At 43.1% G+C, this 23,208-nt stretch overlaps 1 protein-coding gene across 1 annotated transcript in view; it reads left to right on the top strand.

Annotated features, from left to right (window-relative positions):
* The window catches only part of LOC109973197 (collagen alpha-1(XIV) chain-like), a 121,368-nt gene that overhangs the window by 91,664 nt on the left and 6,496 nt on the right, over positions 1-23,208 (top strand). The window contains exons 28-44 of the mRNA XM_020622603.1: positions 1,236-1,379; positions 1,575-1,739; positions 1,893-1,931; positions 2,699-2,837; positions 3,049-3,191; positions 3,465-3,574; positions 7,025-7,213; positions 8,948-9,025; positions 10,398-10,484; positions 10,979-11,032; positions 18,484-18,579; positions 18,739-18,792; positions 19,235-19,288; positions 19,789-19,842; positions 20,185-20,256; positions 21,664-21,699; positions 23,175-23,202. Of these exons, the coding sequence (XP_020478259.1) occupies positions 1,236-1,379; positions 1,575-1,739; positions 1,893-1,931; positions 2,699-2,837; positions 3,049-3,191; positions 3,465-3,574; positions 7,025-7,213; positions 8,948-9,025; positions 10,398-10,484; positions 10,979-11,032; positions 18,484-18,579; positions 18,739-18,792; positions 19,235-19,288; positions 19,789-19,842; positions 20,185-20,256; positions 21,664-21,699; positions 23,175-23,202 (1,542 nt within the window). The remainder of the gene's footprint in view (positions 1-1,235; positions 1,380-1,574; positions 1,740-1,892; positions 1,932-2,698; positions 2,838-3,048; positions 3,192-3,464; positions 3,575-7,024; positions 7,214-8,947; positions 9,026-10,397; positions 10,485-10,978; positions 11,033-18,483; positions 18,580-18,738; positions 18,793-19,234; positions 19,289-19,788; positions 19,843-20,184; positions 20,257-21,663; positions 21,700-23,174; positions 23,203-23,208) is intronic.

The following is a 23,208-nucleotide window of genomic DNA, read 5'->3' as shown; positions in this document are numbered from 1 at the left end:
AGAAAATTAAATCTGTGCATGTAGGTAGTGCATGTGTAACTCAAAGATTACAGTATCTTGCCTGAACATGTCAACGAGCATAAAGTGGATAAAACACACTCGTGTGCATAACAGTGTGTGCATATTTGCATTTCACAGTCTTGTGCAGGCTTAAGTGCAAAGAAGCCTACATTTCTCAAGTATGTTTAGACGTATGAGAGGACGTCTGAGGGGATGCAGTGAGAGGTGCAGTCAATAATCAGTGTTTACAAAGCGGCGCAGCCACCAACTCCCACAGGGACGAGGCTGAAGAGTAAGAGTGCTGCTGGGGAGGAGCTCTCCCTCTGCTAATGTCACAGTGTAAAACACTCATTCTCCTTTCTATCAGGAAGCAGTAGTTTGGGGGTTTCAGAGCACTCAAGTCACCTCCTTCTGCACGCTGCAATAAAGAGTGTCCCAGTGTTCCCACAGGCCTGGAGAGGATTTTCATTACTGGAGCTATTTAAAATGCCTGGTGTGAGTTGGTTCCTTTATTGAGCAGCAGCTCAGTGGTCCCTCCTGTATCACACACCACATGCTGAAGAAAACCCAGTGACACCATCTGCAGATATGACTTTTTTCTTTTCTCCATAAATGTACTACTTATTTTTAAAATTAACTGTCTAATGTAAAATATCAAAAACAAACAGATGTTCCATTTACAATGCTACAAAACAGACATAATCAGCAAATCTCTCCTTCTGAGAGAAGCTGGAACCAGAGAGCCATTTACAATTTTTCTAAATGAGTGACTTAAATGAATGATTCTCAGCGGGGCGGGCGTTCAGACAATGGGCGGGGGGAGCCTGGCAGCAGCAAGTGGGCGTTAGGATACCAGTAAAGGTGGGCACTGATGAAGCAGGTACCCTGAACTGTTTCATGCCTTTGAATTATAATACATGTAAATAAGTAATGCAGATTGTTTTCTGCATGAGTTAATTGTGCATTGATCGGCTAGTTGGCCTAGTGGCAGAATGAAATGTTGGTCTGGAGCCCTGCACTTGCCGCTCCGCTGTTTAAGTCACCATTGTAATGTTTGTGATGTCCTGTGTTGTTGAGCAGGGATTCAGCCAAGTGGAAGAAATGTTCTGCAACATCTGCTTCAAGGAGAGAAATAATTAAAAATGAGCATAATGTCAGAACATGTAGCAAATCATCACAAATGTTATTTTGTTTGAATATATTGATTTGATTGATGGCTTCATCTGTCCAATCAGGTCGAGCTATCCAGCATGTGAAGGAAAACATCTTCACGGTGGAGGGAGGAGTCAGGAAGGGAGTGCCCAACGTCCTCGTGGTCCTCACCGATGGTCGGTCCCAGGATGACGTCAACAAGGTCTCTAAGGAGATGCAGATGGAAGGTCAGAACTGTGCTGTTTGAGGATTTCACATGCAGATTTATAAAAGTCCCAGAGATCCAGGTTTTTATTTCAGGATTTGAACAGAATTTTGTCATAACTGCCTGATGTTTGTTGAAGACATTCTAACCCGCGTCCCTCCTCCGGTTGTTCCCATGTTGTGAACAAAGTTTCTTCCGTCTCTGTCTTCCTGTAAAGGTTACATTGTGTTTGCTATTGGCTTCGCTGATGCCGACTATGGCGAGTTGGTGAGCATCGCCAGTAAACCCAGCGACAGACATGTTTTCTTCGTGGATGATCTGGACGCCTTCAAGAAGATTGAGGAGAAGCTAGTGACCTTTGTGTGCGAAGCTGCCACAGCCAGTGAGTGACTCGAACTTTGTGTTTATGGTTTGTGGCTGATGAAAGATGAGATCACCTTAGTGTTGTGACGTTTCTTTATTCAGCCGTGTTAACATGATTCTGCTGCATTTCAAAGCTGTCTATCAAACGCACCCTGTTGTTTTTCTTTCTCAGCTTGTCCATCCATACCGATGAGAGGCAGCACAACCCCAGGTAAGAGATCAAACATGCTGCTTTACTGCAAACAGTGAGTCATACTGTACTTTCTTTTCAATTATCATTATCTGGAAAACAAAGGAGCAGCAGAGCCAAAGCCCTGTTTATACACCTGCTGTGAACAGTGGGGTTCACACAGTAGATATGAGCAGTCCAGTGGACACAGTATGAGTACTCTGGATACGCTTGAGGACATTCAGAAGCATCCTGTTTGAGGAAACAATGCATTAAATTGCAGAAACGGCAGATTTCATGGAAAGAGAAGCTTATTGCTGCCTCTGAGTGTCCTGGGGGATTTGGACTTCTTTTTTAACCCACTTCACTGTCCACAGCAGTTATCATGACACCATCAACAGATCCCTCTAATCTGATCTGGATGGATTCCCCTGAACAGTTCTACGTGCATGTGAACCGCAAGTTAGTTGCACAGTTTTAATCATAACGTGAAAGCAGAGTTTTGCTTCGGTATTTATTTTTTAAAGTACAGTAGTAATTCCCAAAATCGTGATGCAGAGTTGCAGAGAAAAGATCCAGACAAAGCAGTTGTGTGTTCACATGAGTATTAATGACAACACGCATCACACCGGCAAGCTTTACGGACTTTCGTTGCCATGGAAACAAGTCATAAGCATACAGCTAAAGTTCTAAAAAAGTCAATTTTTGTTTTCTGATCCAAAAGATGATCCATGACTCAAAATCTGTCAGTTTTCTGATCACTCTTACTGATTTTATATGATGATAACAGGCTAACCATCTGTGTTTAGGTTTTCATATGATGGAGCTGTTTGGGCTGGTGGAGGATCAGTACAGCAGCGTCTCTGGCGTTTCCATGGTCCCCGGCACTTTCAACACCTTCTCCTGTTTCCAGCTGCACAGTGACGCTCTGCTGGTGCAGCCAACCAGGTGTGCACATATGTTCATGTTTGAAACTGTCATTTATTTTGCTCTTCACTCTTAGAAAACAGTCCCTTGTATTTGGAATGCTGTATTGCGAGCTGCTCCGTGGATCTCACAGTAGAGGAAAGAGCCGAACCCAGAGCCTGCGCTGTCTGGACTAAACACGTTTAGTATCTTTTACAGTATTTACCTGGGTCTGGTGTTCCCTTTCCTCCAGATACATCCACCCTGAGGGGCTGCCCTCTGACTACACCATCAGCCTGCTGTTCAGACTGCTGCCGGACACGCCAGAGGAGCCCTTTGCCCTCTGGGAGATCCTCAACAAGAACAACGAGCCACTGGTGGGCGTCATCCTGGACAGTGAGTCTGGAAGCTCAGTGTTTCTTTTTATCGTGTTTGCTTTGTTTCTTTAATTACACACCTGTCACAGTCTTGCAGTGAAAGCACAGAATACCGGGGACGCTTCAGGACAAATTCATGTGTTTTACAGATTTCCAATACTTATCACACAGCAAGAAGTGAATCTAAATGGATGGTTTGTCTGTCACTCACCATCTTTAATATCTTGAGGGTTTACTTAGATTTTTTTTATTTTTATTGTGTTTTACATGTAGTTTGTGTGTCTTCCTGCAGACGGAGGAAAGACTCTGACGTTCTTTAATAGTGACTACAAAGGAGAGTTCCAGACAGTAACCTTCGAAGGGCCAGACATCAAGAAACTCTTCTACGGCAGCTTCCATAAGGTCTGAATCGCTCCTGTCGTGTCCCGACTGATTCCTAGATACCAACTGATGGATCCTCTGCCACACTGACCGACATGTTTACAACCAGCTTTTAATTCAGTGTCAGACTGTTTGCCAGCATGTTGCAGCTGACAGATGCAGAGTCAACAGTCTGCGATGTGGAATGGACACATTTTGATAGGCGACACCGTTTTTTTTCCCTTCAGTCACACGTTGTCATCATTAGTATGACACAACCATGATAGGTGTGAGATTGTCCCCAAATAAAAGCCTGTGTGTGGAAAATGCACAGGCCGGTAGTGAGTCACTCTGAGTACTAGAGCATCACGTGAGGAGGCAAGTATATCTCCTCACTGCAGTTAAGAAAATGTAATCCTCCCTCAGAATGGCTGACATCTGTGATGCCATCTCCTTCGTGGAACATAAACAGACTTCAGATTTATATCTGATTTGCTTTGTAACTAGTTAGCTTCACGATAAACTCGTCACCATCTGTTTTAAGTGAATTCAACTTAAATTGTAAGTTTTCCTGCTGCGTTAACACTGTGAGACAGACACGCGGCATGTTTCCTTCCAAACGTGCACCGGGGGCCATCAGCAGTGCATTGGTTCAACTCATCATTTCAGGTGAAAAGACCTCAAGTCAGACGAACTCAGCAACACAGTTGGAGAAATTAATGCAAATATCGTGCTAAATGCGTGGTATAAAGTAAAACTAATTTGACTGCTATCAGTTATAAAGCACCAGAAAAATGTTAGGTGTATTTAAGGCAAAAATGTGTCTTTGCTTTTCAGTTTCATTCATTAAATGTCTGGTTTAATTAAACTGACATAAACGCCACTGTAAATGTAAAGGGGTGTAGTTTGGAGGAAATGAGCTCCTGATGAGAAAGTCCTCCAGCTCTTCAGTCTTTATGATTTTCTTTCTAACTGTTCCACCCTGACAGTGGTTAATAAGTCAGGATTTACACCAGCTGGGGGAGGCGTCACTCTTAGGCTAAAGTATTTTAAGCCTGTGGTCCAATGTAGTGTAGCTCCTGTGCTGCATCTTTGAACAAACTCACAGCTGCTGTGACATTTTCACTAAAGGCTCTAGTTGCACACTGATCACTGGCTTACTTGACTTACTAACTGCTGTTACTGACAGATCAGCTGACCACCTAACTGGCTGGTTGACAAATTCCTACAGGAGCTGACCGCCTCACTCACAGTATTGTCAACCTGGCTTCTTCCATGTTTGCTCCCCTGTCCCTCCCTGAGCGTCTGCCCCTCTAAAACCTTGCCAAGTCGTGCCCTGAGCCTGAACCTGCTGGCAGTCGTGCCGTGTTCGTGTCAGTGCTGAGAGAGTCGCTGACTGATCTGCAGTCGCTTGTGTCTGCTGGCTTGTCAGTGGACTTCATCCTGCTTTCCTTTTTCTGTTCTACTCGTTCTGTGTGTGTGTGTGTGTGTGTGTGTGTGTGTGTGTGTGTGTGTGTGTGTGTGTGTGTGTGTGTGTGTGTGTGTGTGTGTGTGTGTGTGTGTGTGTGTGTGTGTGTGTGTGTGTGTGTCTGCCGTACATAGCAGGCTTGATAATCCCGGAGGCCCGGTGTCGGCAGCGCCTAACTGACATGAAGTTTGTGCAGGTTTATGTGATTATGCCATCCTCATAGAAATGCTAGAGCCTGGTGTTTGTCGACTACCATGCAGACTGAAGGGTCTGTGAGCCAGCAAAGGTTCAGTTTGTCTTTTGTGACACTTATTGTCCATCTTGTTAGATCATCTCAGAATATTCTTGGTTGTTGTGTATCTTTTTTGAAGAGCTGACACCTTGAAAACAAGAGAGTAGGGATGTTCTTTAGCAGTGTTTTTAGATGTCATGCACTCAACAGGGTTTGTGTTACAGTTCTGCAGTGCTAGTGTAGCCGGAGCCCAACTGCAATGTGTACCTAAGTACGGATTTACATAAACACACAGCAGATACAGTAGCTTTACCGCTGACTTTCCTGACATCAAATAAGCCACCGTGACTGCATTTTATTTGAACCTCTCTAGTTGTATTTTTAGTTTAGAGCTTTCAAGCTGCATCCACATTTAGAACAACAAGCTGCGGAAACCAGGCGCTGTTATTTTCACCTAGCGAAGGCTGAATGTGACTCACTGTAAATGTGAAACCTCACTTCACTGCAGACTTCACACATCTTAAAGTAGAAGTCATAAAATCAGTTTTTCTCGAGGTTTGCCATCTCTGTGATTGCAATAATGAACACAAAGGTAAGAGTTTGAGTGTACTATGGAGTGGACACAACTACAACATGGTGAGCACTGTGCAGTGCTTAGGGAGTGACTTACTGTGTCTGTGTTCACCTTTAGGATGAACACTCACCACACCGACGTGTACTTTGTTTCCCTGCTGAATAGGTTCCTGTCAGTCGCCCTGACATTTACAAGAAGCAGCAGCAGCGGACAGAGCAGACACAGTCTACCCCCGCAGCAGACGCTCTGAACACAAAGCCTGCTGGGTCCTCAGCCACAGTACTGCCGCTGCAGCTGATATTAATCACGACTAATAATGATACTGTTACTGTGGCACAGTGCATAAGATTTGCTTTGTCAGACTTTGAGTAAACGTCACTTTCCTCTATCCAGTGGGAGAAATTGCTGCTCGTGATCAAGAGTTGATCATTTCATTATTTTGAGATAACGAAGCTTGTGATAATGAGATAACTTGTCTCTTTATCACAAGAAAACCAAAGGTTAATTTATCACCAGAAAACAGAATTCAAGCCTTTTTACTGTAGTATTAAACATGTTTTTAAATGAGTTTTAATTCATTCAGTTGATCAGTCACCTCGAATCAAATACACAGAGGGATGTAGTGATTGCAGTGCTTTGTGGATTTCATCACCACTTTCACTTTGACTGCTGGAAACAAACAGATTAGACTCAGCTGTGATGTTTGTTCTGATTGTCATCTCGTTATCTGTGTGTTCCTTCGTGATTTTGTTAGCGTCTCTCTTTGTTATGCTGTACCCTTCTGTATGTGATCTGATGTTTGGTGGGTGTCTGTGTAACGTCAGCCTGCAGGGATGGCAGGTTAAAAACTAGCCTTTTGGCTAAATTTCAAACATGGACACCATACCGATGTCGATGCATGTGTGCGGTCCCTGTTGTGTGTTGTGAGATAAAAGAATGCAATAAAGTAAAGTCAGGTCAAGCCATTGTCAGCTGTATTACCTCCAGCTGACAGGGAGAGGGCGCTGTTCTAGCACAGTATGAGGAGCTAAAACCTGGCTCCAGATGCAGTCAGGAGTGAGGCTGAGCCTCCTCGGGGGACATTAGTCTAGAAACACTCGCTCCATCACCCAAAGTGGTTTATTATGTAACTACTTCCTGTGTTCAGACTTTGATGTACTAAAAACAAGTTTAAAGAGATCATGAAGTGACTGAGTGGTGGGTGTTTCTCTCACACAGCTTCACATTGCAATCAGTAAGACGAGCGCCAAAGTTGTGATCGACTGCAAGACGGTGGCAGAGAAAACCATCAATGCAGCTGGAAACATCACCACGGATGGAGTGGAGGTTCTGGGCAGGATGGTCCGCTCCAGAGGCAACACACACACACACACACACACACACACACACACACACATACACGCCATAGTTACATGCTCACAAAGTTACTATGTGTTCACTTGCTGAACATGATCCCTACTAAGAAAAGAAGACATGACTCACATGATCATCCTCCTGGTATTCGTGCTTGTTTATTGTTTCCCCTCTGGTTCTTCTGGTTCAGAAAGCACTCTGGATAAGAGTGCTGGTCTTTGAATGCACCACCAAGGAGAGTTGTACAAACTGGCCCCACTTGTAGCTGTGGGACAGTAATTTAACTGTGAAGAAAAAAGACAAAAGCAACCAAACATTCACTGTGATGGTCACTGATGCCGATCGAGTTCCAAGTCTCTATGAAGTGATTTTCATAGTGTGGGGAAATTAAACAGAAGCCAGTGATGGGGGGCCACCAGGAGCTCCATCACAGATCAGCCTGTAAAGGTTTAATGTGCTGATTTTATCCATCAGAGAAAAAATAACAGCCTCCTCCTGATTTGCTTGATCACACTGATATTTCTAAAAAAACCAACATTGATATGTTCTGTACAACAGTAGCTTAAATTAAAACTCACCGCATTTGATCGTCTGCTGTTGCAGTGGTTTCATCTAAGTTTAAATCTTTTCATCAGAGCGGAGCTGTTCCCTTGAGCAGCTTTATCAAATGCAAACAAATCCATTTCTAGCTACTCTCCCACAGAAGGAGCAGACTGATTGGTTTGATCTCCCAGTGAAGAGAAAACCCTTGACATTGCCTGAAGAATCCCACTCATGTGTCAGATCATGTCACTAGTGCCATTTTGTTAGCATTTCTCCACTGGGCCTGTAACTGAGCAGGTCTGAAGCTGGACACCTGCTTTTACAAGGCCACTGATCCAGCTGCCAGTCCCTGCTTTTTATCCTTCACTACTGATTGTACACCTGTACACGTTTGCAGGTCGGCCTCACAGCACGACAAGGGAAGGTAGAACACGTTTAGCTGCTCTTGAAGGGCAAGCTTCGTTGGCTTCTAGGAGCAGCTGAAGGTGCTTTGCTTTCTACTGTGTTTTCTTTTATATTTCCACAATCCCAAACAAGGTTTAGACTCACCCCACTGTGTTTGAACCCCATGAATCATAGAATGGCCCTAATTTTCTACCTCTGAGTTTATCGTGCCTGGAAAAACCAAAAACACTGAGCTCTGCAATTAGATTCAAAGGAAAGCTCTAAACACAAGCTCATTATTTAACCATCAATAAAATATCTCAGGACATTCAGTGTAGCAGTTAATCATGATTTCGATCATGGCGCGTGGAAAAACTCCCACTCCACGTGCTCCATATCTGCTGTCGCTATACGAGAATGTCACCGTGGATCCCACAGAAAAACCTCCTGTTCAGCCTCAGCCTTGGTATTTTATTTTGTTTAATGTGTATAAAAACATGGCAACATTACAGATGTTGATGTTCAGTCATTTGTCAGTGAAGGAGGCTTCTTATTTAGCCAGGACTTAGTTTAAACCTGTCCCTCTGTGAGTTCAGATGCTTACAGACAGTGGACACAATTATTTTCACATCTAAACTTTTTTCATGTATAAGATGCTGCATCATGCTGTGGACTTTACCAAAAGCAAGAGAAGAGACTTTTCAGTTAATATATTTCTTTTCCATTTCACTGTTTCATTCAAACCTGGTGTTCTGTGGGACGCTGTACATTTCACTGTAAAACATCCTAGCTGTTGTGCAAATGTGCATGTTTGGATAGTTTGTTATTAAAGTGTGCTGTCTGTATTTGCCGCCTCCACAGTTCCAGCTGCAGATCTTTGACATCGTCTGCAGCACGTCGTGGGCCGACAGAGACAAGTGCTGTGAGCTTCCTGGTCTGGTGAGGTCAAAGTTCATCTTCCTCTAAACCATTCTGTATTGCAGGTTACTCCTCTGTCTGTACACAGAAACATGTTGACAGCCTAAGGCTTGTATAAAGGAGCGTGCTGTATCATTGCTGTGACCTGAAGGATCTCACAGTACTATGTATGGTGTATGCACGAGGGTGAGGTTGAAAAACGTCTTAAGGCATTTTACAGGCTGTTTATCCTTTTTAAAGAGTTTTATAAACCTGCCTTCTCCACCCACAGAGAAGTGAAATTGGCCAAACATTGAAGTTTTGTGGTTTATTTGTTTCTAATGTCAGTGGGATTTTCTAGCATTTTAGCATACACATGTTTTCAGTTACTGCTTAATGCATATATGTCAAACTCAGGCCTGCGGGCCAAATCTGGCCCATGGTGTAAGTATTTTTGGTCCGTGAGATAATTTCAGACGTTTATTAGAGCTTGCCGCCAGTATATATCGCATGCACCACTAATACTGCAAATCCCAAAATGCTTTGCTAGTGTGTGGGTCATCAGTCAAGACCCACAAGCACCTTCTGTTGACATTCATTAGCAACCTCATGCTACCAGCCACCTCGGGCAAATTTAATCCACTCCTCCCCCAAAAAATTGGCCATACGAAAGATGGAAAACAGGAGCTTTCAAGACAGGTGGGAGGAAGATGATCTGTTCATTAATGTAAAGGACAGACCTGTTTGTCTTGTGTGCGGAGTCAAAGTGGCTGTAACTAAAGAATATAACATAAGAAGACACTATGAAACGAAACACCAAGACAAGTACAAGGACCTGGACATGAAGCAGAAGCTCCAGAAGGTAGAGGACATGAAAAGAAGTATGGTTTGATTTCTTGTCTTTATAATATTAAGCTTTGCTTGTTCCAAATTCAATGTTAAGCAACTTAAGTTTGTTTCTGTATGAAAAAGGTTATCATTATATATCTGGAGAGAAGGGAAAACATGCTCAATTTTATTCAGTATTTCAATAAATATAGAGTCTGGCCCGCAACTTTGTCCCAGTTTTTAATTTTGGCCCACTGTGTATTTGAGTTTGACACCCCTGGCTTAGTGCGTCATTTCATTATTTTATTCCTGACAACACTTTACTAGTAAGTGATAGTTGGTGTAAATTACAACTCAGAATTCAAAACCATGTTTCAACAGCAGATGCTCATGTGAAGAAGCAAAATTAGCCCAAGATGTAGAAACGGTACAATGAAGCGATGCAGTAGCGTTAATGTAGAAAATGTCTCACGAGGACTGATAAGTCATGTTCCACTTTGTCTGCTTTGTTGTGTCGCATTTCACACACTTTTGTTGCAGTATTTATTTTTGGTTGTGTCATTCTCATGATGCTGTGGTCATGCAGAGGAAGGAGGCAGACTGCCCGGCCCTGCCCAAAGCCTGCACCTGCACCCAGGACAGCAAAGGCCCCCCTGGCCCCGCTGGACCGCCAGTGAGCCACGCACACACTTCACATCAGTCACAGAAGTCCTGCTGGACGCTGCATCTAGAGCTCTATGAATAAAACTACAATACATGTAGTCAGTTCTTCAGGGAGACGTTTGTGCATCAGGAGATCATGAGCCCACCTGCTTCTAGTGCATCAGGCGTTTTTGCAGCAGCAGTTTAGCAACAAGTAGAAAACAACACTATGTCCGTATCCACACACCCAAACACGCACTGTACCACACACTCATGAATGCAGTCACACAGCTCGATAGAGACCCACGGCATCGCAGGCACATCTCACGTTTCAGTTTGAGTTACTTTACTTCATCCACCTCATTGTTCTTTTCACTCTTCAGTTTGACAGAATGAAGCTTAGATTTCTTGTCTGTCAGCTTTGTGTAGAGATCAGCTGTCGATGTCTACAGACAAACACACGCTGTGAATTTCAATGTGTTGCCTGTCTTCCTCTAATCAGCTCCTGCTATGTGTTTGTCCCAGGGAGGCCCAGGAATCAGAGGAGCCAGGGGTGATCGTGGAGAGCCGGGACCGGTGGTAAGTGTCGGTTTATATACTAAACGTACACTGAGGGTGTTGCGTCACATGACGCTGATAGTACGTGCTGAGAGCATGTAAATTCAGTGCAGGATTATGGAAGTCTTTCAGTATTTCATTCTTGGATGTGGCAACGCTTGGCAAATAGGTCAATAATGTATCCTGATGCGGTCCCATACATCAACCCTTGATGATGCATGTCACCGCATCCAGGCGGACTGTTGTCCTACTTGCCCAGCATTGATGGTGTGTTAGACCACACATGCTCCTTAGAGGGACTCTGGTTTGGATTTGGATCAAAATACAATTCAGACCAAAAGTAAAACCAGCCTCAGATCATTTGTGAGTAATGGTGTAAACTAGCCTGTGCACATAGAGGCATTTGTTTACTTGGTCCATTTCATTTCTGGGCCTGTGACACTAGGTACATTTGTCAAGTGGACCTTTAAGACTTGTTTCATGACTGGAGGACAGACTGCCATGAAAATGACTGTGGTGGCTCCCTCATGTCTTATTACTGCCACCATCAGGCCGAATCCTGCAATGGTACAAGAAACTCCAAGGGCACCTTCGTGCACCCCACTGGATCAACCTTTTCAGACACTCTGTGACCTTTGACCTTTCCTCTAGCGTTACCCTAAGACAGTCTGTATGTTTTTAGCTTTGTAGAACACAAGTCAGTGTGTGTGGTTCTTCTATGAACCTTTTGGCCTTTTCTACATTTACATGTTGCACTAAAGAGGAATGCAGTACAGTTCAGTTATGCTTTGTTCGTATTTGCTTTTATTGTGAAGTTTTTATGGAGGGGGGCAGCGAGAACTGTGAGAAAACAGAGGGAGAAACAACGTGCGCTGAGCGTCCTTGGACAGATCTGGTTATATGGCACGTGTCAGACAGGTGGGCTTTGGCCTTAGATCTGTTTCTCACAGATCCACTGTTTGGATCCATTGGTGGTTTGTGCCCACTGCCCTTGTCGACTGATATATGCTGTTAACCCCTCACCCGGCTTTACAGTCACGCCATCCTGCCAGGCCCTGTAGAACGACAACCAGGCCACAAAATGTAAGGGGTCATTGTTTTAACACAACACATGTACTGTAGTTCTTGTGCTTGGAAAGTCCTTAAGTAATTTGTTTGTTGATTTTTTTTCTTTGATTAATTTTTTTTCCATAATGTTTCTACGTTCAGTGACGAGGGCAGCACAGAAGAAGACCACTATGAACGTATTGTACTGTCACATGGCTGAGCGGTATTTTTTTAGTTTTTGACTTCATCCAAATCTTATCTAAAACAGTGGTGATCTGAAATCTCTCACAAGTATGCCGGTGTGTCTCCATTCACCCATTTCCATTTCCATTCCCGTTCCCATGTATTTGGCTTGTCATTTGGGCCATGTGCCTGCAGACCAATCCAGGAATCTTCATCTTTGCTCAGCTCACTGACAAATTTCTGATAATTGATTAAAAAAGCAGATGATTATTTCTCCAGTTTAGTAACATATCAGTATAATTTCTGGGAGGCTTACAGTAAAAGATCATGGTGAACGGCCTTAGGGGTGATTTTAAGTGTCCAGCTACTAATTGTGTCCAATTCCAGTGGAGTGAAAAATACAAGATCATCTTGTGAAATGTTTTGAAGTACAAAGTGTCACATAGTAGATGTACTAAGAGGGTTTTGTTCATCTGCCAGAGGCACTACACGCAGTTCCACATACAGTATAGTTCAGTTCAGGTCACTTTGGGTTCCACATACAGTATAGTTCAGTTCAGTTCACTTTTGGTACCAGGCGCTTTGCTTTTCACTGCAGGTGGTTGCTCTGCATTGTAGCTAGTCGCCATGGCGATTTGATGTTCGAAGATGTGCTGACCCACTAATGTGCCAGCTAACTAACTCGACTCAGCAGGCATAGCTGTAGCCGTGGTGCTCATATTATCAGACTCGGTAACCTGTGGGCTACGTGATACGGTGTGATGGTTTACATATATTACATCTGGCAAGATGGCTGCAACAAATTTCTCTGACCAATCGGTAGTCTGCGGTGTTTACACATCACCATTTGGTATCACCTCAGTTCACTTGACAGAGGTGAGACCAAAAACAGCACCAGGTACCAGGTACTATCCCCAAGATTTGACAGATGAAAAACAAATGAGGCGAGTTGAGTTGAGCTGGTACCAGCCGGTGGAAAATGGGCTTAAAAAATCAGCCCAAAAGTAACAGAGATGCTCATGAACAGACGGACACTCACCTGTTCCTCTTTGCCGGTGATTATCACCAGGTCTGCGCCTCTCTCCTGACACTCTCTCCTGCTCTCTGTCCAGTTTTTCTTCTCAGTAGATTTATAGTAACAACTGCAGCGAAATGCCCTCCATCCTACAAGAGACAACTTGTTGTCAACTGGGTGTTTTAGCCACGGATTTCAAATCATTTAATGACAATGCTGGCTGTTTTTCAGCCTTTCTGACCTGGAACATTCCCCTGTGTCTGGTTTTCTTTCCCCTGTAACTGACAGTAAATCATGCTGATGTTTTCATAAATAGTCTTCAGCCTCGTATGATTAAAGCTGAGCTGATTTTTTTCCGACATGACTGGAATATCTGGAGAAAAAAAATGACCAAAAGAGACCAGAGCGGTGATGTAAAATGAAACCAAGTGATTTAGGTTGTGAGTGACTCAAGAAAAAATAAAGAGGAGGTCCTCACAGAGGGCGGACAGGACAGTAATGCCCACTAACAGCAGCAGACACAGTAGAGCCAGAATCAGTGCGGGAGCTTTGAAATGGTTTCCTTGCACAGCTGGAAGAGTGTGTGCTCCTGCAGAAGCAAAGGGCACAGAGAACACATTTGAATCAGTGTGGTTTAAGAAGATTTTTCTCTTAGTTCAGCTCATCTAAACAGACAAACAAAAATATTTTATGTTTGAAGTGAGAGAGAACTCCCAAACCCAGCTGTCACGCACAACACACGGTTGATCTGTCGGCCAGCAGCTCCTTGTGCAGGAAGAGCTTAATATTACAGGTTGAGCTGAGAGCAAGCCACCTTTATGTGCACTGTGTTAGTTGGTGTGCAGGAAATCTAAGAACACTTCATTATTTGCCCACTATTTTTATGAAGCTTTATGTTTGGTTGTTCGTCCATCCCATTTTTGTGAATGTGATACCTCAGCAACACCTTGGGGGAGTTTCTTCTAATTTGGCACAAATGTCCAATTGGACTCAAGGGTGAACTGATTAGATGTTGGTGGTCAAAGGTCACACTGACCTCACGTCTGTCCCATTCCAGTGAACTGGGACTGGTTGGGGTAGACATACAACCATGAAGCAGTCATTCTGGTTATAATCAAGTAGATTATTTGAGCTCTAGAAAATTACAATGTTCATTTTCCCCTGTTCTCTGACATCATATAGACAAAATGATTAATGACTAATCAAGAAAAGAATTGACAGATTAATGGATAATGAAAATAGAAATCCTTTCACACCAGTATAAGACAGCGCAATGTGAAACAAACTGACACCTCCACAGTTACAATGCCGTGCCTTGTACAGGACTGTGGTGTCACTGAGGTCACAGCTGTCGCATCAGTTTTTCCTGCTGCAGATACGAATAGTTTTGCTTGATTTAGTCACTTTGCCACTGTGAGTACACTACAGCCTCAGAACAGTGTTATATTGAGACCTGTTTGGGACACAGGAGAACACGTGTAGCATACATTCTATTATTACATTCTTATATACGTATTTTTATTATAGCTCTTCATTTGCTGCTTTATAGTGCCTTAGATTTTGTGTTACTTATCTACTTTATATTTCATTTGTATTGTGTGGCATTCATGTGGACGGCAAAGTAAGAATTTCATTGTAAAGGGTAACGCCTTTCCGTGCTGTGCATATGACAAATAAACACTTTGACTTTGACATGTAGGGCTTATGGTATAAAGCCGATGTTACAGCAGCTGGACTTTCAGTACGTACCTCCGTCCTGTGTGGAGAGATCGACATAATGGTCTGTGAAAATGTCAGCACTCTCGTAGATGTCGACCCGTCTCTCCTCTGCATTCTCTTGGACCCCTGCGCTGTATCTCACATTTGTGGCCATATTTGGATCTTCATAAATGTTACAAGACATTTTCACCTAAAACCTCTTGGTGTGTTTTTATATTCAGTTTCCTCCAGACGCTTTGCTAAATCATAAACCAAAGCTTGCACTCTGCTGCTGTCTGTGTTTTCTGACGAGGGTTTTCTGTCTCTCTTTTTCTGTATGCTCAGGCCAGGTGTCAACAGGAAGTGTTACAAAAGTAGCAGCAGGAAAACACACACACAGCCACAGTTTTATCAGCTCACAGGAACAACCTCTTACAGTGCCTTGCGAAAGTATTTGGCCCCCTTGAACTTTGCGACCTTTTGCCACATTTCAGGCTTCAAACATAAAAATATAAAACTATAATTTTTTGTGAAGAATCAACAACAAGTGGGACACAATCATGAAGTGGAACGAAATTTATTGGATATTTCAAACTTTTTTAACAAATAAAAAACTGAAAAATTGGGCGTGCAAAATTATTCAGCCCCTTTACTTTCAGTGCAGCAAACTCTCTCCAGAAGTTCAGTGAGGATCTCTGAATGATCCAATGTTGACCTAAATGACAAAGGATGATAAATAGAATCCACCTGTGTGGAATCAAGTCTCCGTATAAATGCACCTGCACTGTGACAGTCTCACAGGTCCGTTTAAAGCGCAGAGAGCATCATGAAGAACAAGGAACACACCAGGCAGCTCCGAGATACTGTTGTGGAGAAGTTTAAAGCCGGATTTGGATACAAAAAGATTTCCCAAGCTTTAAACATCCCAAGGAGCACTGTGCAAGCGATAATATTGAAATGGAAGGAGTATCAGACCACTGCAAATCTACCAAGACCTGACCGTCCCTCTAAACTTTCAGCTCATACAAGGAGAAGACTGATCAGAGATGCAGCCAAGAGGCCCATGATCACTCTGAATGAACTGCAGAGATCTACAGCTGAGGTGGGAGACGCTGTCCATAGGACAACAATCAGTCGTATACTGCACAAATCTGGCCCTTATGGAAGAGTGGCAAGAAGAAAGCCATTACTTAAAGATATCCATAAAAAGTGTCGTTTAAAGTTTGCCACAAGCCACCTGGGAGACACACCAAACATGTGGAAGAAGGTGCTCTGGTCAGATGAAACCAAAATCAAACTTTTTGGCAACAATGCAAAACGTTATGTTTGGCGTAAAAGCAACACAGCTCATCACCCTGAACACACCATCCCCACTGTCAAACATGGTGGTGGCAGCATCATGGTTTGGGCCTGCTTTTCTTCAGCAGGGACAGGGAAGATGGTTAAAATTGATGGGAAGATGGATGGAGCCAAATACAGGACCATTCTGGAAGGAAACCTGATGGAGTCTGCAAAAGACCTGAGACTGGGACGGAGATTTGTCTTCCAACAAGACAATGATCCAAAACATAAAGCAAAATCTACAATGGAATGGTTCACAAATAAACATATCCAGGTGTTAGAATGGCCAAGTCAAAGTCCAGACCTGAATCCAATCGAGAATCTGTGGAAAGAACTGAAAACTGCTGTTCACAAACGCTCTCCATCCAACCTCACTGAGCTCAAGCTGTTTTGCAAGGAGGAATGGGCAAAAATTTCAGTCTCTCGATGTGCAAAACTGATAGAGACATACCCCAAGCGACTTACAGCTGTAATCGCAGCAAAAGGTGGCGCTACAAAGTATTAACTTAAGGGGGCTGAATAATTTTGCACGCCCAATTTTTCAGTTTTTTATTTGTTAAAAAAGTTTGAAATATCCAATAAATTTCGTTCCACTTCATGATTGTGTCCCACTTGTTGTTGATTCTTCACAAAAAATTACAGTTTTATATCTTTATGTTTGAAGCCTGAAATGTGGCAAAAGGTCGCAAAGTTCAAGGGGGCCGAATACTTTCGCAAGGCACCGTAACTGGAAAAGCTCTAATTTAATTCTTGTTTTTTATTATATTTTGGGTATATAAGGTTTTCATTAAACGTGTGGATTATTTTTTTGGTTTTTTTACATTTCCTGGTGTGTTAATTGTGGTTTGTATGTCAGAGCCCACATCTTCATAGTGTGCAGATGTTTCACTGATAAGGAAATGGTGTTGCTGCTGTAGGTTGGGCTGCAGAGCAGCACCAAGCAAATGTTGAGCTGAAACACAAACTTCGCCCTCATGTCAGAGCACAGATCAAGTAATTTCCTTCCTTTGTAAAGTTCCATCATCATCATCATTTCATTATAGACAACCGCCCTCGCCAGCTTATTTCTGTTAAAGCTGAATTGTGATGAACTGTCCTGTAGCAACTTTGGTCATGATAATATTTAGTTTGTAGCTCTGTCTGTTTCAAAATGAGCGTGACGCTTAAATGAATTGTTTTATTATGAATGCATTAGGTAGAAATTTAATGACTGCAGCAGCAGCCATGCATTTGTCATGTAGCCCACTCCAGCTCTATAGAGATCCTGTTCCAGTGGTTAATTTGATATTAACCCTGCAAATGTAAAAACATGCAAGAAGCTTTCGAAATGGATGCTTTGAATCTGATGGCACAGGCTTCTCTAAGGAGGAGGGCATGTGGTGATGAGTAAATAGTGAAACTACTAGTGATGCTCTGCTTGAGTCAGAAACCTCAGCGTTCCCCTTCACCGGAGCGATGTCAGACGTGGACTGTGCTGCTCTTCGGTTGGTCAGAACTGCACTCACAGGCAGCCTGGTGCTTTCAGGACATCTATAAGTATCTGTGTGATCCCAGGGAGCCTCTCTGCAGCCTCATAAATTCAGCATTTCTGTGTCACATCACACCACATCTGTGAAAGCCAGTGACCCCCCCGGAGTGTCCCACAGCCGGCCACAGTCGCACACTGACATGGCTGCTGAACACACACAGATGTGTTAGCTGTTATTTCTCACATCGAGGCAGATAGGCTCCTCTACTGTGTCTACCAGACTGTCCACTGCCTTTAATTTTATTTCTGGAATAGCCATTGTGTAGGAGCCAGAAGCTGTGTCTAAGGTGCCTGATGCATAGTTTTGACAATCAAATAAGGCCATTGTACAACAAATAAATGTGATGAATCAACCATCTGCTGTGCATGTTGCAACATGAGTTGAAGCAGAGCGGTGATCCACGACTGTTTAAAACTCCTGTTGTGTTGGAACATAAACCTGCTGTAAACTGCAGGTGTTTGAGGTTGGCCAATCATCAGCGAGTTTTCAGGAAGGTTTTCCACATGACCTGTTAAAGCCAGGATCCTCACATCAGGCTGTAAAAGGCTGTAAAAGACCATTTTCTAAAGCAGTTTCTAACAATGTTCTCAAAGGTATTTTATTTATAAGTTTACTATTATGTCTGCCTCCATGACGCTCTGTCTCTGACCCCACTCCAGGGGCCGACTGGTCCAGTAGGTGATACAGGTGTACCAGGACCTCAGGGACCCCCTGGACCACAGGGACCCAGTGGACGCTCCATCATAGGACCCCCGGTGAGATGAACACATGCACACACACACTGTACACTTGTACTTCTGTCATGACCATCAGAACTAAATGTGTAACACTAAACCTAATTCTAACCTGAACCCTGAAGTCTTAATCCTGAGACATAAAAAACACTGTGCGATGTGTACACTGTGCATGTGCAGGGTGCACCGGGAGAGCCAGGACAGAAAGGTGATGCTGGACAACAGGGAACACAGGTAACACCTGCAGACACATACCAGTCTGAGCTACAGATCTGCCCTCACATGCTTGGTCACGTTTTGTTTGGCTGACATTTATGTTTCTGAATCTTTTTATTACCGGGATGTAAATTACTCCAGTGGACATTTGGAAGGAAATCCGTGTCAGGTTTGGAATAAAGGTTAATTTTGCAAAAGATCGATTTCTGTTGATTAGATCTGTTTGTGTTCCAGAGCTTGTGACACTGCAGCGTGTTTGTGCTACAGCACAGTTATTTTACCTTCGAGGAAGTTGTGATGTGTTGAGACGAGTACTTAGATTTCCTTCGATCTCTCCATGTTTGGAGCCCTGGAGCAGGACAAGTGCTGCCTCACGGGAACAAGTGCTTGTTAAAATGTTGTGAGTGACTCGGAGTGAGCGTGACCTGCACCAACCTTCACCCTCCTCTTGGTGTTTCAGGGGGTTCCTGGCAGAGCTGGAGCTCCAGGCCGAGACGGACCCCCAGGATCCAGAGTGAGTCACTGCATACTATTAATAATACTGCAATACTACTGCTGATACTAACACTACAGCTACTGGGAACACTGCAAATACTGATACTGTCCATACAATAAAGCAGTACTAAACTACTACACTTACACAAATACAACTGGTAACACTACTCTCATTAATACGAGGCTTCTTCTTCTGGTAACTGCTACTAAATGTATTATTCTTGCTACTAATACTGTTACTACCACGGCATGTACTAGTGCATCTGATAACACAACAGAATTTCTATCTTTTAGAAATATAACTAGTAGTACTACTTCAATTGCTTTGACTAATAGTACAACACCAAAGACTTTATTAAATCTACTGTCACTTCAACACCACCTGCATTTCTGTCACAACAACTACAAATGCTTTTTTACCTCAGTTACTAGTGCTACTAATAATAATCTACTACTGCAGTAGTAGTGTATACAGTCAGTGCTTCCAACTCACAAACTGGATGTTGTACTCTTCCACAGGGAGAGCCAGGCAACGATGGTCCCCCAGGCAGGCAGGGTTCCCCTGGAACTGTTGTAAGTGATTATGAAATCTTGACACTGGTTATTTGTTATTATGCATGATGGTTTATTTTAAATGGAACTGAAACACTGTCATTTTAAAATTTTGAGTAAAGCCAGAAAACTGGTCTCTGCACCTCCAGCAGACTGTACATGTATCTACTGAACTTTAAAACTGTACTTTCCTGTATGTACTGTAGTAACTGTACCTTTATGTTTAACTTCACTATCCTATTTCTACGTGCTGTGTGTGTGTTTGCACAGCAGCAGTACTGGAGTTCTTTAAATGTGTCAGCACACTTTGCCAATAAGGTCAGCTCTGATTCTTCCTCCTTGTATCTGTGTGCACCTCCTCAGGGGACTCCAGGAGCCCCAGGGGCCCCAGGAAGTACAGGCCCTCCAGGCAAACAGGGGGAACTTGGGCCACCGGTAGGTCTGTCAGTCAGGGAGACATCTCTCCTCATTAACCTTTGTCCTACCTGGTCACAAATTTCCAAGATGTCTGTTAACAATTATGTTGTTGTAAATGCGGTCATATAGTTAGAAAATCTGTGGAAGTCGGCCATTTCAACACTGTGAGAATCACTGAATCGTGTCGTCCTGAAAATCCAGTTGAACTGTGAGATTCACCATCGGGTTGTTGAAGCACTTCTGTCCCCCAAAAATAAAAAACTACCACTGAACAGGAAAAGTGGGAGCTCAGGTGGTGGTGGGGGGTCATCCCAGCTCCACCTGTCTGCATAAGGCATTAACTGATTAGCAGGTTGGCGGCCATATGCAGTGTCTGCGTGTTTGTGTGTGTGTGTGTGTGTGTGTGTGTGTGTGTGTGTGTGTGTGTGTGTGTGCGTGTGCGTGTGCGTGTGCGTGTGTGTAGGGCGTTGTTTGCTGAACATAATAAGACGGCCTTGTTTTCCAGAGGCCTGGAGAGGTTTTGGTTCGAGCCGAGTGTTTTATCCCAACATGTGACCACTCTCTGGCATTTAATCCTGATTAAATGAAATGATCACACACTGTAAATCACATTTCGACTGCACTGCCACAGAAGAAATGAGATTCTGTGGGAGGTGATACAAACCGCTGACAAATTACTTTGAATCATTGGGATAAAATGTTGTTCAGGCTTATAATTACAGACATGTGGGTGGAAAACAAAGAGCCTTCCTTAACTAATTGCCACACTATTGTCTGAATGTACGGCACTGTGTTTTATAAAGATTGTTTTAATGGTCCAAACGTAGTGTTAAAGAAAGGTTTGTTGTTTTAATGAGACTTTTTTGCTGTTTTTTTAAAACCTTTTTGATATCCTAACAAAGGTATACTCCCACTGCATCTTGTAAGTTACAAAGTTACTTGATAAAAAACTGAGCATCTATTTATTTTATTTGATCTTTTCTAGATTTTATATCTGAGATATGTGCCAAGAATTTGACTCTCTCAGCTGAATCTCAGCGCAGAGACGGCTAACAAATTTAGAAAAGATATTGACTTTGATTTGTTGTCAGTCTGATTTTCTGTCTTTGTTGGCTTTTACATGGGAACAGCTGCTCAGAGGAATCATCAGCTGTCTAAACAGCATGTTTTGATTCTGCAGCTTGATTCAGTGCATTGAAAGTTTCCAAGCAGATCCTTCACTTTGTGTGCTTGTAGTTTTTCATCAGGATCAGCTTTACTGGCCACACGAGGAATCTCATGTACGATGCTCTTCTGTAAAGCATTGAGTAGACAAGACAAGGCTGAGAGAACAAGGAAAGGAAAAAAAGTGCAAACAACAAAAAGGAATGTGCATTAGGAAGTCTGTGTTATTCTTTCTCTTTCATCGCTTCCCCTCTGTTGCAGGGGCCTCTTGGAAGCAAGGGCGAGAAAGGTGAACGGGTAAGTGGCTCCGATCGAAGATCTTCTGCCCCTCATGTGGTTTCTCTTTTACTCCGCAGTATGTTGTGATGCCCTGTTAATGGAACATGATCAGAACGAAACCAAAATTATACGAAATCAGTGCTGATCTTTCTGTGAGCTTTAGCTTGTCACAGAGCGCAGTTTTTTCAGCATCTAAAAGAAATGAAAAGAGGACTGAGTAAACGGAAGAACAAGCTGAGGAAAGACACCACGAGCTTAGCGTTTATCTTGAGAAGGTTGATTTCATGTAGGTTGTGGCCAGTGAACAACCTGAATAAAAAGCAGAGTAGGTGCAGACAATGTATTTTGTACCCATTAACTACAGATATGAGCCTGGTTCTCTGCTCCTGCTATTTCTTTGAAAACAACAGTAATCACAGGAGTGACAGATGTAGAAATTGTCCGTGGTGTTGTGTTGACCTTCTGTCTCGGCAAAAATCTAAACTAAAATGAGACATACCACAGAGAAGTACGTTTCTATTTAGCTGATTCATGGGAGACACAGCTGCTGGGTGTCAAACTTTCATGTAAATATCCGGGTCTGAAGAAGACCTTAACTGGCTACTAACCAAAAGCTGCTGAGACGAAGCTGCTGTTTGGAGTTGAAAAGGTCATTGACAGCGAAGCAACAGCGTTCATGATTTTTATTTCCACGAAGAAAACTGGAGAACATTCCACAAAGCTCAGGCTTTCCTTTATCTGAGCTCAGTAACTTCAACAGAGCAAAGAACAAAATGAAATCAGTGTGATTAAACTCTGAAATGAAAAGTTAAAGGGTTTTCTCAGCGTAGTTTAATTTCATGTAGAATCTCAATTGATGACAACAACAGCTGCCGGCAAATGGTTAGTTTAATTTTAGTGTCTTTTCTCAGTCAGGCAGATATGCTTTTGTGTGGATGTTCCATAGCTCATGTAGTGTGTGAGTATAGAAAAACAGGTGGGTTTATTTATTTTTAATGCAGATCTGCAGACAAAGCTGTGTATCAATCACACAATATTTACTGACTGTGTTTCCAGTCTGTGGCACGTTCACACAGGCAGAAATACCAGCGTGTTGACTAAAATAACTCTGCATTAGTGTGTTGTGTGAACTGACAGTGTGCTCACAACATCAGCAGTAGGCAGGAGGAATCACAGCTGGAACCTGATGATGATGATGACGCAGCTCTGGCAGTGGCTCAGAAACCGAACATGTTGAATGAAAAGGAACAATCATGCTCCCTGTTTAAGGATAGTTTATTACGGTCAGAACCAGCAGCTCAACGTCCTCACACACACACGTTGTTGTTAACTGAGGGTTCAAACTGTTCAGTTTGTCTGTTTTGTTCTGATGTCTAGTGTTTGTTGAAGGTTCGATGCAGTATCGGGCCACCTCAGCTACCGCTGAACCACTGTTCAGCATCAGTGCAGGAACTGTGAGAGTCCAAATATAAACAGTGTTTGTGTATCCACAGGGTGACTTGCAGTCGGCAGCCGCGGTTCAGGGCA

Source organism: Monopterus albus, unplaced genomic scaffold (genome assembly GCF_001952655.1).
Source record: "Monopterus albus unplaced genomic scaffold, M_albus_1.0 scaffold283.1, whole genome shotgun sequence".
Lineage (NCBI taxonomy): Eukaryota > Metazoa > Chordata > Actinopteri > Synbranchiformes > Synbranchidae > Monopterus > Monopterus albus.
This window is presented reverse-complemented; position numbering and strand designations above follow the sequence as displayed.